The sequence below is a fragment of the Topomyia yanbarensis genome, chromosome 2 (genome assembly GCF_030247195.1).
Source record: "Topomyia yanbarensis strain Yona2022 chromosome 2, ASM3024719v1, whole genome shotgun sequence".
Classification (NCBI taxonomy): Eukaryota; Metazoa; Arthropoda; class Insecta; order Diptera; family Culicidae; genus Topomyia; species Topomyia yanbarensis.
This window is the reverse complement of record NC_080671.1, coordinates 407303942-407321441: the sequence shown is the minus strand read 5'-3', so window position 1 is coordinate 407321441 and position 17500 is coordinate 407303942. Positions and strand designations below refer to the sequence as shown.

General features: G+C 39.6%; 3 protein-coding genes across 5 annotated transcripts; 2 read left to right on the top strand and 1 right to left on the bottom strand.

The window, feature by feature from the left end:
- The first annotated feature begins 1622 nt into the window (after positions 1–1622).
- Positions 1623–3769, top strand: LOC131685033 (vacuolar protein sorting-associated protein 33B). 2 transcript variants are annotated; one of them, XM_058968386.1, is made up of 2 exons: positions 1623–1910; positions 1968–3769. In XM_058968386.1, the coding sequence occupies exons 1-2, from the start codon at positions 1753–1755 to the stop codon at positions 3766–3768; spliced, it is 1959 nt and encodes a 652-aa protein (XP_058824369.1). In that variant the 5' UTR covers positions 1623–1752; the 3' UTR covers position 3769. The 2 variants fall into 2 exon arrangements, with proteins under 2 accessions (XP_058824369.1, XP_058824370.1); XM_058968387.1 differs by having other exon boundaries at positions 1801–1910; positions 1976–3769.
- Positions 3770–3952: 183 nt separating this feature from the next.
- Positions 3953–7822, bottom strand: LOC131685034 (uncharacterized). Of its 2 annotated transcripts, XM_058968390.1 has the most exons (3): positions 7776–7822; positions 6866–7660; positions 3953–6725 (listed from the first exon to the last, which is right to left on the bottom strand). In XM_058968390.1, the coding sequence occupies exon 3, from the start codon at positions 5054–5056 to the stop codon at positions 3953–3955; it is 1104 nt and encodes a 367-aa protein (XP_058824373.1). In that variant the 5' UTR covers positions 5057–6725; positions 6866–7660; positions 7776–7822. The 2 variants fall into 2 exon arrangements, with proteins under 2 accessions (XP_058824373.1, XP_058824372.1); XM_058968389.1 differs by having other exon boundaries at positions 3953–7660.
- Positions 7823–10909: 3087 nt separating this feature from the next.
- LOC131685032 (uncharacterized) lies at positions 10910–12996 on the top strand. Its single transcript, XM_058968385.1, has 3 exons — positions 10910–11126; positions 11187–11920; positions 11984–12996. The coding sequence occupies exons 1-3, from the start codon at positions 11114–11116 to the stop codon at positions 12803–12805; spliced, it is 1569 nt and encodes a 522-aa protein (XP_058824368.1). The 5' UTR covers positions 10910–11113; the 3' UTR covers positions 12806–12996.
- The last annotated feature ends 4504 nt before the right edge of the window (positions 12997–17500 follow it).

The following is a 17500-nucleotide window of genomic DNA, read 5'->3' as shown; positions in this document are numbered from 1 at the left end:
AGATTGTTAGTGTATATGAGAGAATAAGCAATTTGTGTTAGTGAGTGTTAGCATGGATCTAATTGCAAATATAGCAACAAAAGAAGGGTGCCTGCAGAGAGAATTGGGCCCTAAACCCACATTGTATATTATTTGACCATGGCAGTGAATAATAAAGGTTGCCAAGTTAAGTACTGAAATTGATCACAATGTAGCTTAACTAAAAAGAAATTAATCGTATCCCAAGTTTCTGTGAGATAATCACTGTAATACTGCTTTGGTGGAAAAGTCCCCGGACCACATCAAGGTACAGTATCATGCCGAGGGAATAAAATCAAAGTTCAAATTGTAGGATTAATACAAAAGTATCAACTCTAATGGTTACAATACCCCATAGCATAGGTTTATTGTTCGGACTATGCCACAAATGGTTTTTAACTATGCGGGTACCATTTTGACAGCGTCGATAAAGTAGTTTCTGCACGCTTCTACTAAATTGATCATTCAAGGTTTCACAATATGTGTTATTGTTGCATTATATAGTAACCTATGGTTAACATGGTCAGTATAATAAAAACACTATATCTATTTCCAATATTGTTCGTCAAAATCCCACCGTAGATTTATACGTTTTTATTTTTATTTGTATAGTATTTCGCCAGAAAACTATATTTGAACTATGCGAGAAAGAGTAGAAACTTGGAACTAAGCGACTATTTGTGGTATTGTACATCTATAGAAATTTATTCGCCTTACATCAACTTTACAATAGTATGCCACTTAGAAATTTGATTCATAGCAAATTTTAAATCATTTTTCTGTCTGCCTCTCGTTTTTCTGCTGTAAATGTTATGCATTGAACATTTTCGGTCTTGAATGCATAAACATCACAGCAGTATAAAAGAGACGGAAATGAAAAATATACAAACTGCATTTTACAAATTTGAACCTCAACTAAACAGTTTGTTGTTACAAACAAGCCAATTTTTTCTGCGTGTACCAAAGACTTTTACCAGAGAGACGTGCGATATTTTGACAGACATGTACCGAAAACAAAACAAACATGCTTCGAAGCGAAAACAATGGGAACACCAGCGACAATCCTAATCTAGTGTTCTGTATCTACTGCTCAAGCACCTTTGTGCAAGCAGCATTCGCTGGCTTACAACCGAAATGTGCCTCAACCAATCTGGCGCAACGCGCTCAATCCCTTCAGTGAGCCAGAGGGCAGGGATATCTAAATCATCCGATCATATACCGAAATCGACAAAACTAAAATATCGAAATTGTAATGGAGATCCGACCCTAACGAAACTGAAATCACGTAACTGCATCTGTGGTTCAAAGAACGTCGTAATTTGTATTTTTATTTATAATTTATAATATCACTGAGCATTTTAGCCGGAAAATGAATATGAAAATCAGCAATTTTTAAATAGCAATTAAATCAAATTTTCAAAAATGAAGTCGCCTTTTTATCTGCTGACATACGCTGTTTTCGAAAATCATGCTTGAATTAAATTTATCCAATCCAATCAACACCTTCGTACTCTCATGTACTGACAATAGTATTGATTTGTAAAGGACGCATTGGTTTGTCAAATGGGTCAAATGACAATTAAATTCTCCCTGTCACTGCTCGATCTAGTGTTCCATATCTACTGTTTGTTTATTTAGCTTTTACTATAAGTATTTTATGCCGCCAGCTTTACAAAGCATAAGTTTTGCCATTAAAAGATTGATAGTGATCTAGAAATTCCTCCTTTGCCACCTATGGATTCTGTACTGGATAAGAAACTACTTGGCTTTCGACAAATAGCCCAGGAAAAGTTGCAGCACATTCTCTGCTCGATACCACTGGACAAGGATTTGGTCATCGAACCGGCATTAATCAAACCACTGGAGCACATCGTTGGTGCATCCTGGCTCAAGTATAATAGTTGCTTAATTTTTGTTAAATCATATTTCCTCATATACATCGTTTTTAGAAATAAAGGAATCGACAAAATCTTTAAATTTGACCCAAAAAATGCCCAACCGAAACGGAAACAGTTCGTCTACTTCATCGCCTGCAATCTGATAACGTTCAAAAGTGTTCTCGATCAGATCAGCAGTTACCAGAGCCAGATGTCAACCAGCTTGATGGTGGCCGAAGCGGACAAGGGCAGTAAACAGTACCACGTCGTCGTTTTCCCGCTGGTACTGGCTAGCTTCGAGCAACTCCTCGAAGAAGAAGGTCTCTATGGATCGGTTGATTTGTACAGCTTCCAGTGGGATTTCATAGCGCTCGATCAGGGACTGCTGAGCTTGGAGTTGCCGAACGTTTTCGCCGATGTTTTCGTACGACAGGATTGCTCTACGCTCGGATCCGTTGCACAAAGTTTAAGGATTTTTAATATGGTGATGGGTAGACCCAATCTGGTGTTCAGTTTGGGTAGCAACTCTGAAAAAGTTATTCAAATGATGCAGAGGATCGAAGCTGGTAGAACGACCGTTAATGAAGAGGAAAAACAAGCTCCCGATTTCAGTGCAATGCTGATCGTTGATAGAGACAGAGATTATCCGTCCTGTTTGTTGACACCGGTGGTTTATTCCGGTTTACTGTTAGAAATACACAAATTCAATTCGGGTTCACTAACCATCGATTCGACTGGCAATAAGATTAAAAATGAAAAATTAACAATTTTACAAAATGAGCATGATAAAAAGCAGAAACAGGAAATAACTCATCTAAGAATGAACGGATCACAAGATTTTATCTATCAGGAAAATCGATATCGACATTTTTCTGAAGTTATTGGTCTTTTGAGCGCGCAAGCTAAAACACTCGGGTTAGAGGGCAAAATGTACTCGAGAGATATGAAGTTATCGGAGATGAAAGATTATGTTACCAATAAACTCCCAAAAGTGGCAGCTCAGAAAAAAGAACTCTTCAAACATTTGCTTCTCTGCGAGACAATAGTGGAAGAAATTGGAGGGAACTTCGAAAAGCTACAACTCATCGAAGAGAGCATTCTAACAAATACCAATCGGAAACAAATCTTATCGTACATCGATGAACAACTGGCAGCGGACGCTCACAAGTACAACACCCTACGACTGATCTGCTTGTATCACGTCACGATTGGTTTAACCAGCGAGGATATGACAAAACTGATGACTGCTTATCTGAATGCATTTGGTTATCAACTTTTGACGGTCTTTAATAGCCTGTACCAAGCAAGACTCTTTCCAGACACGACAAACTTGACCAAGACGAAAAAATTGTCGCAAATATCGATCCCGATCCTTAAATCACCATTTCAGATCGAAGCCAACAAGTTGAAGTTGCTGCCAAGTGATTCAAATCAAACCTCTGAATTGGCGGTTTCTCCCGGCAGTCAAACGAATCCAATCAGTGCAGGTGGTAGCAGCAAACAGTGCCCTAGTTACGTATTCAATGGGAACTACATTCCACTGGTCGCCCAGCTTTGCCAAATGATACTGACTGCGTCAGGTTTCGACGATCTTAACAACCGGTTCGGGCATCTCGAACGAATGAAATTATCCGGCAGAAATTTTGGACCCAAGACAATCCGTGAACTGTCGATTACTAGTGCAAAAGGGGAGGTGAATCAGTTACTGCCGCTGAAGGGAAAGCCGATTTTTGTCTTTATGATCGGTGGTATCACATATGCCGAAATTGCAGCCTGCCGCCTGGTGGAGAGCTTAACCGGTGGGAAAATTGTACTCGCCTCGGATTCCGTTCAGTCCGGATGTGATATAATCGACAGTATTGTGGGATGTTGATGTGTGGTCAGATATTTGAATTAGTTTTTAAGATATTTAGTACTACGATGTTGAGTAAGGAACTACTAAAGGTCGTTCTTTCTAGTCATAAGCTTACCGTTTGATTAAATGCTTTAACTGTTGTATTAATTATCCTAAGCAATAGAATCACAAAAACCCACGGCTACCGCTTCTCCTGTATAGGCTAACGGTTTACTTTTCCAGTCATTCCAGGCACTCTATATAGGAACTCACCGTCGTCATCGTAGAAGCAATCATCCAGCTGATACGTTGCCCCTTGCTTATACAACTTTTTCGGGATTTTTATGAATTCGCGTATGTCTGGTTTATCATTGTTCGAAGCACTGGCATCGTATGAAGTCAGTTCCGATTCGTACTTTTTCACATTCCAAATGTTATTGTTCTCCTCTGTAATTTCACTGGATGCAATCGGATCTTCAATTTCACTGGTTACGTCGGGTTGGCCAAATTCTTTCTTCATCTGACTTAGTGTCCTTGGACGTCGATCAGACACTTCTCCCATTAAAAACATGTCCTGGTGAGGTGCTTTACTAGATATACTAGGGGCAGGTTCAGATACCTGCTCGATCCCACCGATTTCCTTTAATTCCGTTCGTTCACTTGTGTTGGAATACTTTTTACAACTGGTTATTATTTGTGAGAATTCTCCACCCGTTGGAAGCGGCTGAATATCGTACAAACGTTTCGATTCAATTTTAGGTTTCTGTACTTCTTGAAAATTACGATGCACAAATTTGTTCAGGTGAGCCGCGAACCCATCGTCAATGTTCTTGATTCTACCAGATTTTAACATCTCCCAATTCTCCCGAACAGTTTCATCATGCCGCTGAATTCTATTTTCATCTCGTGGAATCCATTTAGCTTTGATGATTTTCACAATCGTATATCGATCCGCGGGAAAACTCTCAACCAGCTTGTCGACAGTCCACTCTTCCGGATCGAAATTATGCAGATAGCGGATCTGTTCCTTTTCCGACCAGGTCAAAAAATTAAGCTGCTTCGTCTTGAAGTATTTATTACCCACGATCCACGACTGAAGTCGCTCCCGGTACTGCTGCGTTTCCTGCTCGTACCGTTTGTGCGATTTGTGAACTTGGCTGAAATCTGCTTCATCCATTTGCTCCAGCTCGTCAACGCTGGTCTGTAGATGGTCGCTGTTCAGCAGTGCCATCCGGCGCTCCACACCGGGGTTCCGGGCTCGCCGAACGTAACATCGGGCCAGAGATTTCTGTCGCTGGTACGCGAGTTTTAGGATGGTACGTAACATTTACTTCGGTTGTTTATTTGTAGCTTTAACCATAAAGGTCATTTGCAGTTCACTTGGTTATAGAAAGTCTAGGAAACTTCGAAAATAAGAGAAAATAGTATTAGTAAAAAAGAAACTCAATGCGGGGGCGTTTGATTAATCGGTCGGTCAGGTTTTCGTGATATGACACATCAGCTACTGTCAATTCACGAGGGCGCGCATCGTTTGGCATAATGGTTGCTTGGCATAATTTGAAACATATTATGTGCTTTTCGAAAACTTCAAGGAAAAAGCTGCCTATAAATTTATATAGGCGGCTGTCACGCGCCTATCTCAATTGAGCTTTCATATAATCGCATATCGAGCGATTATCCTGCAAGGCACAATACATCAAATTCTGTTATATTTGACGTTGACGCCTATTATTGCTACACCACATCGCTTTAAGTTTGGTACAGTTCGACATCACTCCGCTCCGTCCGACTTAAACTAATTCATAGCCTCTATGCTTGAGTAATCTGGGCAAACGAGTGGATCACAGGTTTGCTTGGGAGTGGCCTCCGCCTCCGACGGCGGGTCGGCGGCCACCTCACCCGGCGGATCCTCAGCGGATTTGCGCCGCCTCGGATTCATGGTCTCGGTTATGCGACAAAGCCAAGGGCTAAGTGATATATAGACTCGAAGACATTCTCATGTTTGTAAGATGAATCAATCCTTATCTGTAAGTAAACCGGACAAACGAGCAGAATAACAGTTCGCTTGTGAACTTATTTGGCATGCAGATTCAAAGAACTGCTCATGTTTGAAATAAGGAATCAACCCCTAGGTTTGAGTAAACCGGACAAATGAGTGGATCGCCAGTTTTCTTGCGTGGGCAATTTTTTCTTCGAAACCAAGTGGAACAGTTAAGGACGGTTCAGACGATACATCAGCTTCCGTCAACGTCACCGTTCAGTCAGGATAATTTAATACTTTTCTCTTGTTCCCCTTTCACACGTGCCGTACGTCAAAATGTTCCGTGCCGTTGATGTTGTGTGTGAATGCTTCCATTTATCTGCATGTAACTAATCTTGACGTTCAGTACCGGTGACGGAAGCCTGTATAGTGTGAATCGTACTTTATAGTTAAATGAGTCCTGGGACGGTCAGGTGTACTGACACTTTATACACAGACTAGCGAAGTGTCAAAAATTGCAGCCAAATGATTGCTAGTTTTATTGCGAATCTTTTCTCAAATCCACATTGCGACTTTTCAGCCATGCGTTAAGTTACGCGCCCATCTAGCTTGCATCAGTGCGAATATACATTGCACGCAATGCAAAATGAATTTCTATTTTGATGGAAAGAAATGCATTGAATTTCGCTGATTTTTAAAAATGTATCACAAGTGATCTGCCCCTAGGTCTGTAGTCAGGTGGATAGTTTGGGTAATAACTGAGCTGGTCCATGCGGACGACATGCACTTCATAGGAGAAGAAGGGGTGATTGACGGGAAAGGATATGAAAGATTAGTTGAGCGTAACGTCAAGTCATCTAGTATATTCGGCCATAAGTCAATACATTATCAGTATTAGATGTAAATTTTTCCTTATCTATCTAGGGTAATAATAGCTTTATAATACCATTTTTCTTACCTAGAAATGTATGTTGACATTTTGAGGTTTACCTACCACTTGTTTGTTTGTGCATTCCTGTTCAGAGCGTAAATAACCCACCCACATTAGATGAGAAGAAAAGATTGTTTATACATTGATATAATGAGCGTTAAATTCAAAAATAGTAATTTTACCACTAGAAGTTATATTAGATTTTTTAAATGTAGTTATGTTACCGTTTTTTGATCGTCCAGCTCCACTCCCGCAACAATGCTTGATGGTTACAATTTTTCGAAACCAATGTACCCCTGGTTTTCCTCATCAATTCCTTCAAGCTCCAATGGTAGCATATCCAGTTCACTGTCCTCTTCCGAAGCACTGCACACTTCATAATCCCATTCCACCATGGTATTTATCAAATTCTTCACTTCTCTTTTCAACTTTTTCTTGTCAAGCGCCCAATTTTTCCACTGATCTGCATTAATGCCGCTTCTTTCAATAACTTGTCTGATCATTGTACGCCAGTTGAAAGTAGGTCTTCCTAATTTCTTTGGTTCATCGATTCTGTATTTGAGCGCTGTTCTCAGTATAATTTTCTTTCCTCCTCCTAAGATGTGCATATAGAACTTAAGGCGTGCTATCCTTATTTGGTTGTTAAAGATTTTTTTCTCTTCAGTATCTTTGGTGCCAGCTGTTTTAGAGGTGATAGTTCCTGTTGATCGGTCTCCTCTATATTTGTCTCCTCCTCAGTCTGGGCTAGGTGTTGTTCATTTCTTATTATATCATTCATGATTTCCTCTCCGTCTGAGCTTAGCGACAAGAGAATTTTTAACATTTAAGTTTCCATATCATGCAGGGCATTCCGGTTTCTTTTGAGTAGAGTGAAAGCTTCCGAGGAGTATCGAGGAACTGGAGATATACAGGAGTTGTGAAGCCTTTTAACGACCTCCCAGTTGAAATTATTTGATTATCTTTGTTTCTACAGCCGATCTTCGTCCGCAGTGATTTGGTATCATCACAAGCTTCCGGGACTAGTTTAGCAAAGTAATAGTTGTCGCGTTTATCCAAATCAGCAACATTGAAGTGAACCAGAAAATTCTCCAAAATTACACAAGAAATATAACATAACTAATATTTAGAACTTACCGTTTGCTTCATAAGCCAATCCCTTATCATACTCGGTAGCAAAAGTTTATGTTGTAAACATAACATGATTGCTATATGACAGCAACCGAAAATCAAATAAACAAAGAAGCGTTGCTGGAAAACATTTCTTTTCAGTTGCACCGAGGGGTGGCTCAATGTACTAGTAACTGGTGGTAATTTACTCGATCATTTTTTCATCGGAAGATTGCATTAAGTTTCATGTCGTGTCGTTGGTTGCGGTCTTATTTTTGTTAAAGCTAATCGTATACGACAAATTAGTGGTAGATACTTGTTCTATTTTGCCGCTTAATTTCTGTTCAATTTAATCAATCTAATCGCTATCCCTGCAGTAACATGGCGTACGGTGAGAAAGTCAGAATTAACCAATCAGGAGCTGGAACATTCTGACGCAAAATTGGAACAAAAACGACCCCTCCTATTGTTATATCTTGTCTTAGATAGAACCCTATACTTATTGGGGCATGTTCAGGATTGTTTCAGTTCTAGATTTATAATTTTGACAGTTCTATAATATAGTTTCCTTATATAGTACATTTTTGGTGCAGATCCGGTATATCGGCATTTCTGCCCTAAGCCAAAAAGGCGTGCCCCCCTCAACCCAAATTTTAAACTAGGAAAAACTAGCGCATGGGTGCCATTTAAACACCTTTTTCAATATAAAGAATGTCATTTAGTATAATTATTATTATTATCATTGGTTGTTGCTTTCTTTTCGTTTCCATAATTTACCTTTACGCTAATATTTACCGCCTATTTTTCATCATCATTCCTTGTTCATTTGAGAGCATGGATGCTATTTTAGATTTCACCTTCCTTCTCTGTAAGGTACGAGTGGATTAGCACATTTGATATTACCTTAATCCCCGATTATGTCGGCGTTCTCTGCCTGTCATGGGTCAGTTGGTACTTTCCCTTCGATTTCATGGGTAATTTTTTTTCTTATCCTTTGTACTTTACCCTTTTTTGTTTGTTTCAGTGCGTTCAGGAGTCTCCGGCGTTAGTGCACTTGTATATTTCTTTTCCTTTGTTTTTGCTTATATTCATGTGTGCATATATGTATGTATTTCTTAGTTTCATTCATTGTTTCCGAATCTCCCAGGATAAAAGAGATCAGCAGATCTTTCTTACTTAGCCTTCCGGTGGGTGCGTTGAATTGTGCGACATTAACAAGCAGTAAATATTAAAGTACGGTTTTTTGTTTTAGTGTTTCGGATTCTCCTCGTCAGTAACTAGCACCAACTGGGTGTCTAGTTAGACGATGTATCTAAGCTAGTACCCAAATTAGCCCTAGTTAGACACTAAAATCCTAATGCTAATGCTAATTTGGGTACTAGCACTAGTGCTAATTTGGGTACTAGCTTAGATACATCGTCTAACTAGACACCCAGTTGGTGCTAGTTACTGACGAGGAGAATCCGAAACACTAAAACAAAAAACCGTACTTTATGTAAGGTATGTGCCCTTATGCACAAAAAAAATTTGGCATCGTCCAAAATTTTCCCTTTGGGGATTTGCATAATTTCAGGCGTTTGGGTCTTCAAACCACAAGACAGTTTCGGTTCATATTCTTCGTCGGCAAACAGAACTTCTGTGCTTACTATCGAGACATCACTCGGTATAAGCCAGTTGTTTAGTGTTCACACAAGACGTGTGACTTTTTGGATTTTAGTGTCTAACTAGTGCTAATTTGGGTACTAGCTTAGATACATCGTCTAACTAGACACCCAGTTGGTGCTAGTTACTGACGAGGAGAATCCGAAACACTAAAACAAAAAACCGTACTTTATGTAAGGTATGTGCCCTTATGCACAAAAAAAAATTTGGCATCGTCCAAAAAATTTTCCCTTTGGGGATTTGCATAAGTAAATATTAGTTATTTTGAAAGCTTAATTCTCAGCATTGTGGAATCGAAGAATCGAATGTTGCTTGAGGTGCCAGTATTATGTGTGCATATGGTTGTAGATTCTGGATCAGCGACATACTGAGTGCTATTATCTTTTTGTTCACTATTGATAATCCTATGCATGAGTTTTTGCACATCATTAAGCCTTAGTAAATCTTGTCCGCTTCTTCAAACAAGAAAAAAAATAACTAAAACGATACAGAAAGGAAAAAGGTGAGTGTTATGAATTGAATTTATCTCAATCAATCAATCTCAATGAATTTATGTTGGCCACTCAGAATAGTTCAACAAACATGAAACAGGAACATGGTTAGTCATATTTTGTGATACATACACTTCGTTTAATTATATTATAGTTTAGTGACCCGAAGCGGTTGGCGAATTATAACTATGAAAACTAAACCGATTTTAATGACGTACATGTTTCCATTTCTAAGTCTTCGATTGATCCCTGACAGTAATTGCGATCGGCTCAGGCTCTTTTGTGCGTCATGCATTCACTGACTCACAATCGAATTGTGCCTCGACCAACCTGACACAACGCGCCCATCCCCTTACTCTTACTTACTTACCCTTATTTTGTAGTCTACATCGATTGACGAAATAAATAAATATAAAAAAAATAAAAGAACGTTTTACATTTTAAAACAAAACTGTTCGAAATTATAAAACAAAACGATCTGCAAGGGATGTGAATGTTTCAATTCCAGTTCTACTTTGAAACTCCTTTATAAAATAAAACGCTCCTTACTAAATCCAATTGTGTGCCGAATAATATACACACGTATTTACAGTCGTGATTCGCTGGTTGGGCCACAGCCTTGTCCAACTAACGAATTTGATTCGCTAGTTGGACCGACTGACAAATGTCAAAAACTCTCCAAAGGAGATGTTGGCAGTGTAAATGCTTCTGTTCACATCTCAGAATAGTGTCAGATTGATTGTCAAAGTAAATTTGACATGAGATTTTGGCGTTTAGATGCTTTTTAGTTGGACAATGGTCCAACTAGCGGAGGTCCAACTAAAAAGCGGTCCAGTTAAAAAATGTCCAACCAGCGAATCACGACTGTATTATTGTGTCAAATGACCATTATGCCAAATGAACATCATGCCATCCGTTAGAATGTGTCACTTGCTGTTATGCCAAATGAACATTATGCCAAACGACGTACTCCCAATTCACGATATGCTATACACTCAAACATCTACACTGAATATTTACTTTTCCATTGAATGGATAACTCTTTAAAAGCAGTCGGTGTAAAAAATATTGAAAACTAGTATTATAAATGCACTTTGAAAACATACTCAGCAGCTCATAACTGTGGTTAACGTGCAGTGTTGTTCAACCAGCTGTTTTACTTGCAGGAAAATGTTCTAAAATACTCTTCCTCAGACTGCACAACTTCTCGCTATGAGTGGAAAGAGTAAGACCAAACAACAAAAGATACTGCCCGATACATAGTTTTACATTTTTGTTTCAACAGCACCGAAACCCAGACGACCGAAGAAATATTACGGATACACCAACCAGGACATCAACAATGCAATCTCAATGGTGGTTCGGGAAGAGTTTTCGATACGGCAAGCGGCGAAAGCTTTCAACATACCCCGCACCACTCTCGCTTGCTATCTGAAGAACTCCACAGGAACAAGAAAAATATGTCCAATGCGCCCGGAAGAGGAAGATTTTCTACTACAGTGGATGACCGACTGCTGTCAGCGAGGATTTTCGATAAAAAAGCGCAACGTCGAAGCTGCTGCTGAACAACTCATTCGACAGAGCAGTGAAACCCGCTTGCATCCCTTTGTGGACACTGTATATTATGAGAAATTTCTGAAGCGTTGGGTTTCTACGGATAGGGTAAAGGATCGAAAAGTTATCGGTGTTGTACCGGATTGGTTCTCGCATGTCGATCGCTATCTGACTGAGGGCAACCATAACGATATACTCATCGATCCTAATCGAATATTCTTGTGCGATGAGTTCAAATTCCAGGAACGGATGGACGTTTCAGAAAATATAAAAACTTCCCTCACTGAGACTAACATGCTATACACGATAACGGCTTCCGGAAATGTTTTACAACCGTTAATAGTGTATCCTTTCAAGGGAGAAATACCGGAGAAAATTATAAAATCTGCCCCGAAAAATTGTGCTATTGTTCCTCAACAGCACGGAACTGTTACACCAAAAATACTCATCGCTTACTTTAAAAGGGTAGGTAGTGTCCTATAAACCAGCTTCATACCTATTATCAGACGAATCAAATTTTCAATCTAGGTTCTTCGCAAGTTCATCGAGCAAAACAACATCCCAAAACCAGTAATCGTATACATTGACGAATCGCAAATCGATCTGACCTTGGAGTTGACGACGGCCTGTAAAAATCTGGACATAGTGATTCTTGGCCTAACCTGTCAGGTAATGAAACCAACCGTCAGCCTGTTTCGCGATTTAGCTACGGGATGGACCGACGAGGTACAACGATGGTGTCAAATGCACGGTCAATGTCTGCCCATCGAAGAATGTGCCAGAATAATGCAATCCGTGAACCAGAAGTTCATTAACCGGCTCAGTATTACCAAAGACTTCCAGGATAGCGCATTGTTTCCGTGGCGATTTCAGACGGACAACTCGGTTGCGCAACAGATTCGTCCCATCTTTTCGGAAGACTTCGAGGACGATGATTTAGAGATTGAAGAATTTCTTAAAGATGTCAGTGAGGACGAAGATGACGATGATGATGATGATGACGGTATTATTCCTGAAAAAATTGACATCGATGTTCAGCAAAAAGTTGACACTACTCAAACCGTAACAGGCATTGATTCTCAACCACAACCGATAAAACCCCCAACAATTGAAGAAAATTTCATAGCAGAAAGCACAATTAGATTAAAATATGGCAATTTTCAAAACATGTTAGGCAAAGAATTGACTGAGAAGTGTAGCAAAAACTACACTTCAACTGCTCCGACGTTTTCCAGTAGAGCCGAACGAGTCCTTTTCGACATCTATCGGAAATTCAGAAATACTCAGAATCAAGCTGCTAACATTGGTAAGAATGACGTTATTGAAATAGTAGAAATTGGCGATGATTGAATTGCCATGCGGAGAACAGTGACGGCCATATGCATTTTCTGGTAAGTTCCCGATAATTAAGCCAAATAATATTGTGAATTATGTTTACTGCTGTTCTGTATACGTCTCAATCGATTCTAATGAAAGTGGATATTTCGATCTCAAGTTGAACTAAACTCAACTAATCAATAAAAATTATAGAGCATCTACTATTTACGGGTTGTTGTTATTGAGCGCAGAGATGACGTTGCGATCAAGAGCCCACCCACTGAGCAGTCCAAAAATTGTTTCAGAATCGTCCAGCACAGCTCCAATAATACGCGTATTGAACGATCTGTTGCGATGTTTTTACGAAACTCCAATGAAGGACTTGCATTGGGCGGCCTTGAAACATCCATTTCTTAGAGATTATACCCGCTAAAGGGACAAATCTATATATATAAAAGTCAATGTTTGTATGTATATGATTTATGGACTCCCAAACGGCTTAACCGATTGCCGTCAAAATTTATGCATAGTAGGTATTTGGTATGGGGCGTGTTTGTGTGCTATTAGTTGGAGATTATCTGCCCGCCAGATGGCGCTTTGGAACAAATTGTGTTTTCCTCCTATTTCGTTGAAAGTCGCAGCAACGCGCGATGGGCTTTAGCTAGTCTTTTATAAATCCGAAAACATCCCTATTTCAGAGGGCCATTGATAAATTACGTAACACTAAAATTACTTTACATTGACTAGTCACTCCATGTCTCAAATTTAAATAGATCAATAGAGAAGATGGGATTGCACAATAAAATATACAATACGTACCTTAATATAACTAAATAAGTTACTTATCTCGTTTAGCGTAAGTATTGCTTTTTCTTCCTACTCCTTCACCTCGGCATCTTATGGAGTTGTTCTGTATTGTAATCTCACGGCGGTGATTCTTCAAGATATTAGTGAACGTTGCTTTTCTTTGTACATGTTAGCCTCAACCATCGTCTTAACAGCAACAGACAGAGGTTATCGTACAAACGTGTCATCGAAAAAGAAAAAAAAATGCAATACAGAAATGAACATAAAATAAATAAATAAAATCGACGTACATATGACCCACATACATCATGTGAGAATTCCGCTTCACGTTTGCATAAAACCGAGTCAATTCTAAGTACTACTGACTACAACTTGATATTTTCCACCACTACGAAATAAATCGATCATAACAAAAAACTGGGAAAGCTACAAAAAATATTCAACAGTTCATCCATCTGCAGACCGAACTTACCCACAATCAATTCAGCAACTCCCATTCTAAGCAGACGCAACACACCCTCCATGAAGTATGATAGCCAAAATGTACACAATCAACACCAGGTAAGCTCAATCCACCCAAAATTAGAGACTCTTTACACAAAGATTTGTCGAATCCAAAACAATAAAACTAGCAACCATGAATGTACTGGTATCACAGAAGGTCTCATAAGCTTTGTATGGGCTTTTCCCTATACTTTCTCTCATAAAACTCCTTTTGACTGTACATTTTGACACTTCACCAGCCTGTGTGTAGTCACTGTATCCAAAAACAGGCAACTCTACTATCTACGAAGACCTCAAGTGAATCTTGCCGGTGTCCCCACTATACAGTATTCCTTATAGTAGGGGACGGTGGGGAGTTGTGAAAATAGTTGTTTTCGGAGCATAACTACCATAAATATTGGTCGATTTTCAATGTTAGACCTGGTGTTTGTTACGGACACCTTAATACATCCGCAGGCTAAAGCAATTAAAAAAAAGCATTGTCTTGTTTAAGATGACAGAATGTATGCAATCGGCATTTTTTAGTTTGGTGGGGAGTTGTGAACAATCGCAAAAAGTAGAACAGATGGATTTTTTTGTGATTTATTATTATTAGGGCTATAGAAGATAAATTTTAAGATATTTCTAAACTTAAGATGAGATGGAAAAATGATCTGATTCGCAATGAGTCGGTGACAACATGATTCGCGCCAAGCAGCTTGAATTCGCGGTTGTGGCACGGAGAAATTAAAATTGTGGCAGAATCCTGTTCTTCGCAAAAAAATTAACATTTTTTTAAAATAATATGTATGATTCATCCCTGATTTTCGAATTATGATACTTTTCTAGTTAAAAAATACTATTAACCCACTGAAATATGCGGTTCACAACTCCCCACTTTACATATCTTCGAAAAAAAAACGTATCTCCATCGACACACTAAAGGTTCTTCATATTTTTGTGTCGATGAAAGCCAATTACCTAAGGAATGTTTTGCACTAATTTACTTTGAAATCTGTTACATAACGGGACTCCACATACCACAAATACAATTGAGTAAAAAAACTTTTTGTTTGGTATATTTAGTCGCTAGTTACCTAAACATAAAGAACATGAGTTAATGCAACATTTGCTAATAAGAAAGTGACGTCATGACAGTAGAAACATTTAACAGTAGTTACCACATTTTTTATCATCTATAGCTTAGCGGGAATTGGCGGTGTTCACAACTCCCCACCGTATATTTTTGGTGTAAAGGGGGTCTAATCAGCATTTCTGACCTATCGAAAAATGCGTGCCCTTTTTCAATGTGAATAAATTTATTTAGTGTCATTGTTATTATTCTTGGTTGTTACGCATTCTTACCTTTCCATTTCCATATTAACTTTGACGCTGCATTTACTACCTATTTATCAATATTCCTTTGAGAATTGGGCTTCAATTATCTAGCTTCTCTTCGCTGTTTTCATGGATTCTGCTATTACAAATCATATAACTTCCTTATATTGATTTTATTTTTTTCTGTAAGGTGCAAGAGAATTAAGATTTGATATTAGCTTAATCACCCATCATATCGACGAGCTTTTCCTGTCTTGGGCCAATTGATGATTCTTTGTCATTCCTTCTCCTGAAGATTTTTAGACTCAACTTGTTATAAACATATACCTATGTATATTTTCTTTGTTCGTCCTTTCCTTTTTCATTTCAATAGTAAACTCCTTCGAAGTTCGCCAATGGTACATGAGTTACTAATTATAAAAACATTTTCAACATATTAGTTCAAATGTACATTTTTGCCTTTCTCATATAGAAAAGCCAACCTAATCCCAGCCCGGAAGGCCGAGTGTCATATCCCATTCGACTCAGTTTGTGGAGATCGGAAAAAGTCTCTACGTGTGGTATGCATGTTTCTATAGTAAAGTTTAAAAAGATTTAAAAGTCTGGCCTGTAGTGTATTGGTACTGCGTGGGACTCACGACATGCTTTCGTCACATCTTTTTCTTCCGCTCTATCTCGGAGCCTGGCTTGGTCCAAGAAATGGCTTGACCTTTGAGTTTTGATGTAACTCGAATTTTCTATTACGTCGCCATTTAGCTCTCGTCCCAGTGAGTCGTTTAGATGGCGATTCCATGAGCCATTTCGCTCTTTTTACGTGACTTATTCAACTCCCAACATTATCACAATCCCCGGAAATGAACTCACCCAACTCCGACTGAGAGTTCCCTGTCGGAGAAATTTCCCCTGATACCGATACCCGATTCCTTGTGCGATTTAGCTCCCAGCTTTATCGAGATCTACTCAGATATTATCCGGCGGTGAGTTCTCTAGCAGCGATTTTCCAGGTAGCGATGTCTGGTTTCTTGACCCAATTAACTCCCATTTTTGTCACGACATAGCGCAACTGGCCAGTCTAACGAGCTTCCGAGGTAGGTAAGTGGGTGGTTTATGCGCCACTCTCAGTTGAGAGACCACCCACCTGTTATAGAGCTGCCCGGCCTAGTAAGACCCCTTGGGAGAAGGTTCTGGTTTTCCTCTTTTTAGGAAAAAAACAAGCTAGCTGGAGACGCAGTCCGTCCGCGTCAATGTTCCGCGTGCTATACGAGCCAAAGATATTGGCAAAGTCCAAACTGCCAATTCGATCAACCAGAACTCGATTAGAGTGTAAAGTAAAAAATCAAACAACCAAAAAAACTAACACGACACGATTTGACTACAACTGAAAAACTTCACCAAGACGACAATCAATACATTTACCCTACGGGATACATTTTCTGCTATATCGCAAACAGCACATTTTCGCTACACCAATACATTTATTTATAATTCTTCACTTTCATCATTCTGAGATTCATTTCGACCTAGATAGGCAGTTTTCCCTTCCCATTTGCTCGTGTTCCCTCTCCTATTTCTAGAGTGACGCTCTGATATCCATTGTGCGTGCTCTCGAGGTGTGCTTGTTCGGTGCTGTGCCAATTGAACGGCAATAAGCGAGCCACGCATGGCAAAACTGGACAGTAGGGTACGGCCGTCTATGGTGACCCCCTGCGCATGAACATAACAAACACAAAATCACTCTACTCACGACCTAGGGTTTTACGTGACGATGTTGGGCGGAAGACGGCGATTCCTTCTACTGCTGCTGTCACCATCGCCGATTCGTGGACTGCTGGCGGAGTACTGCCGCCGAATCTTCCGATCGTCACCGGAAAATATAGTTGGTGTGCTGGTACTGTGTTTCGGTAGTCGAATGGTCCTGGCAAGGCGCGATTTGACTGATGCTGCCTTCTTCCGCCCATGTGTACCATCGGGACCAACCTTGAGACGAACCGTGGGGTCAAGAGTGGTTACCAACGAGGAAATGTGATGCTTTGGACGTTCGACGACTGCCACGAACCTGTGAAATAGATTGCCGTTACACGGGAACAAATAAGCACAAGC

Coding starts and splice junctions, on each gene's coding strand:
- LOC131685033 (XM_058968386.1), top strand. CDS start 1,753: ATGGATTCTGTACTGGATAAGAAACTACTTGGCTTTCGACAAATAGCC. Junction 1,911..1,967: donor GTTGGTGCATCCTGGCTCAA/GTATAATAGTTG, acceptor CATCGTTTTTAG/AAATAAAGGAATCGACAAAA.
- LOC131685034 (XM_058968389.1), bottom strand. CDS start 5,056: ATGTTACGTACCATCCTAAAACTCGCGTACCAGCGACAGAAATCTCTG.
- LOC131685032 (XM_058968385.1), top strand. Junction 11,921..11,983: donor TCATCGCTTACTTTAAAAGG/GTAGGTAGTGTC, acceptor TTTTCAATCTAG/GTTCTTCGCAAGTTCATCGA.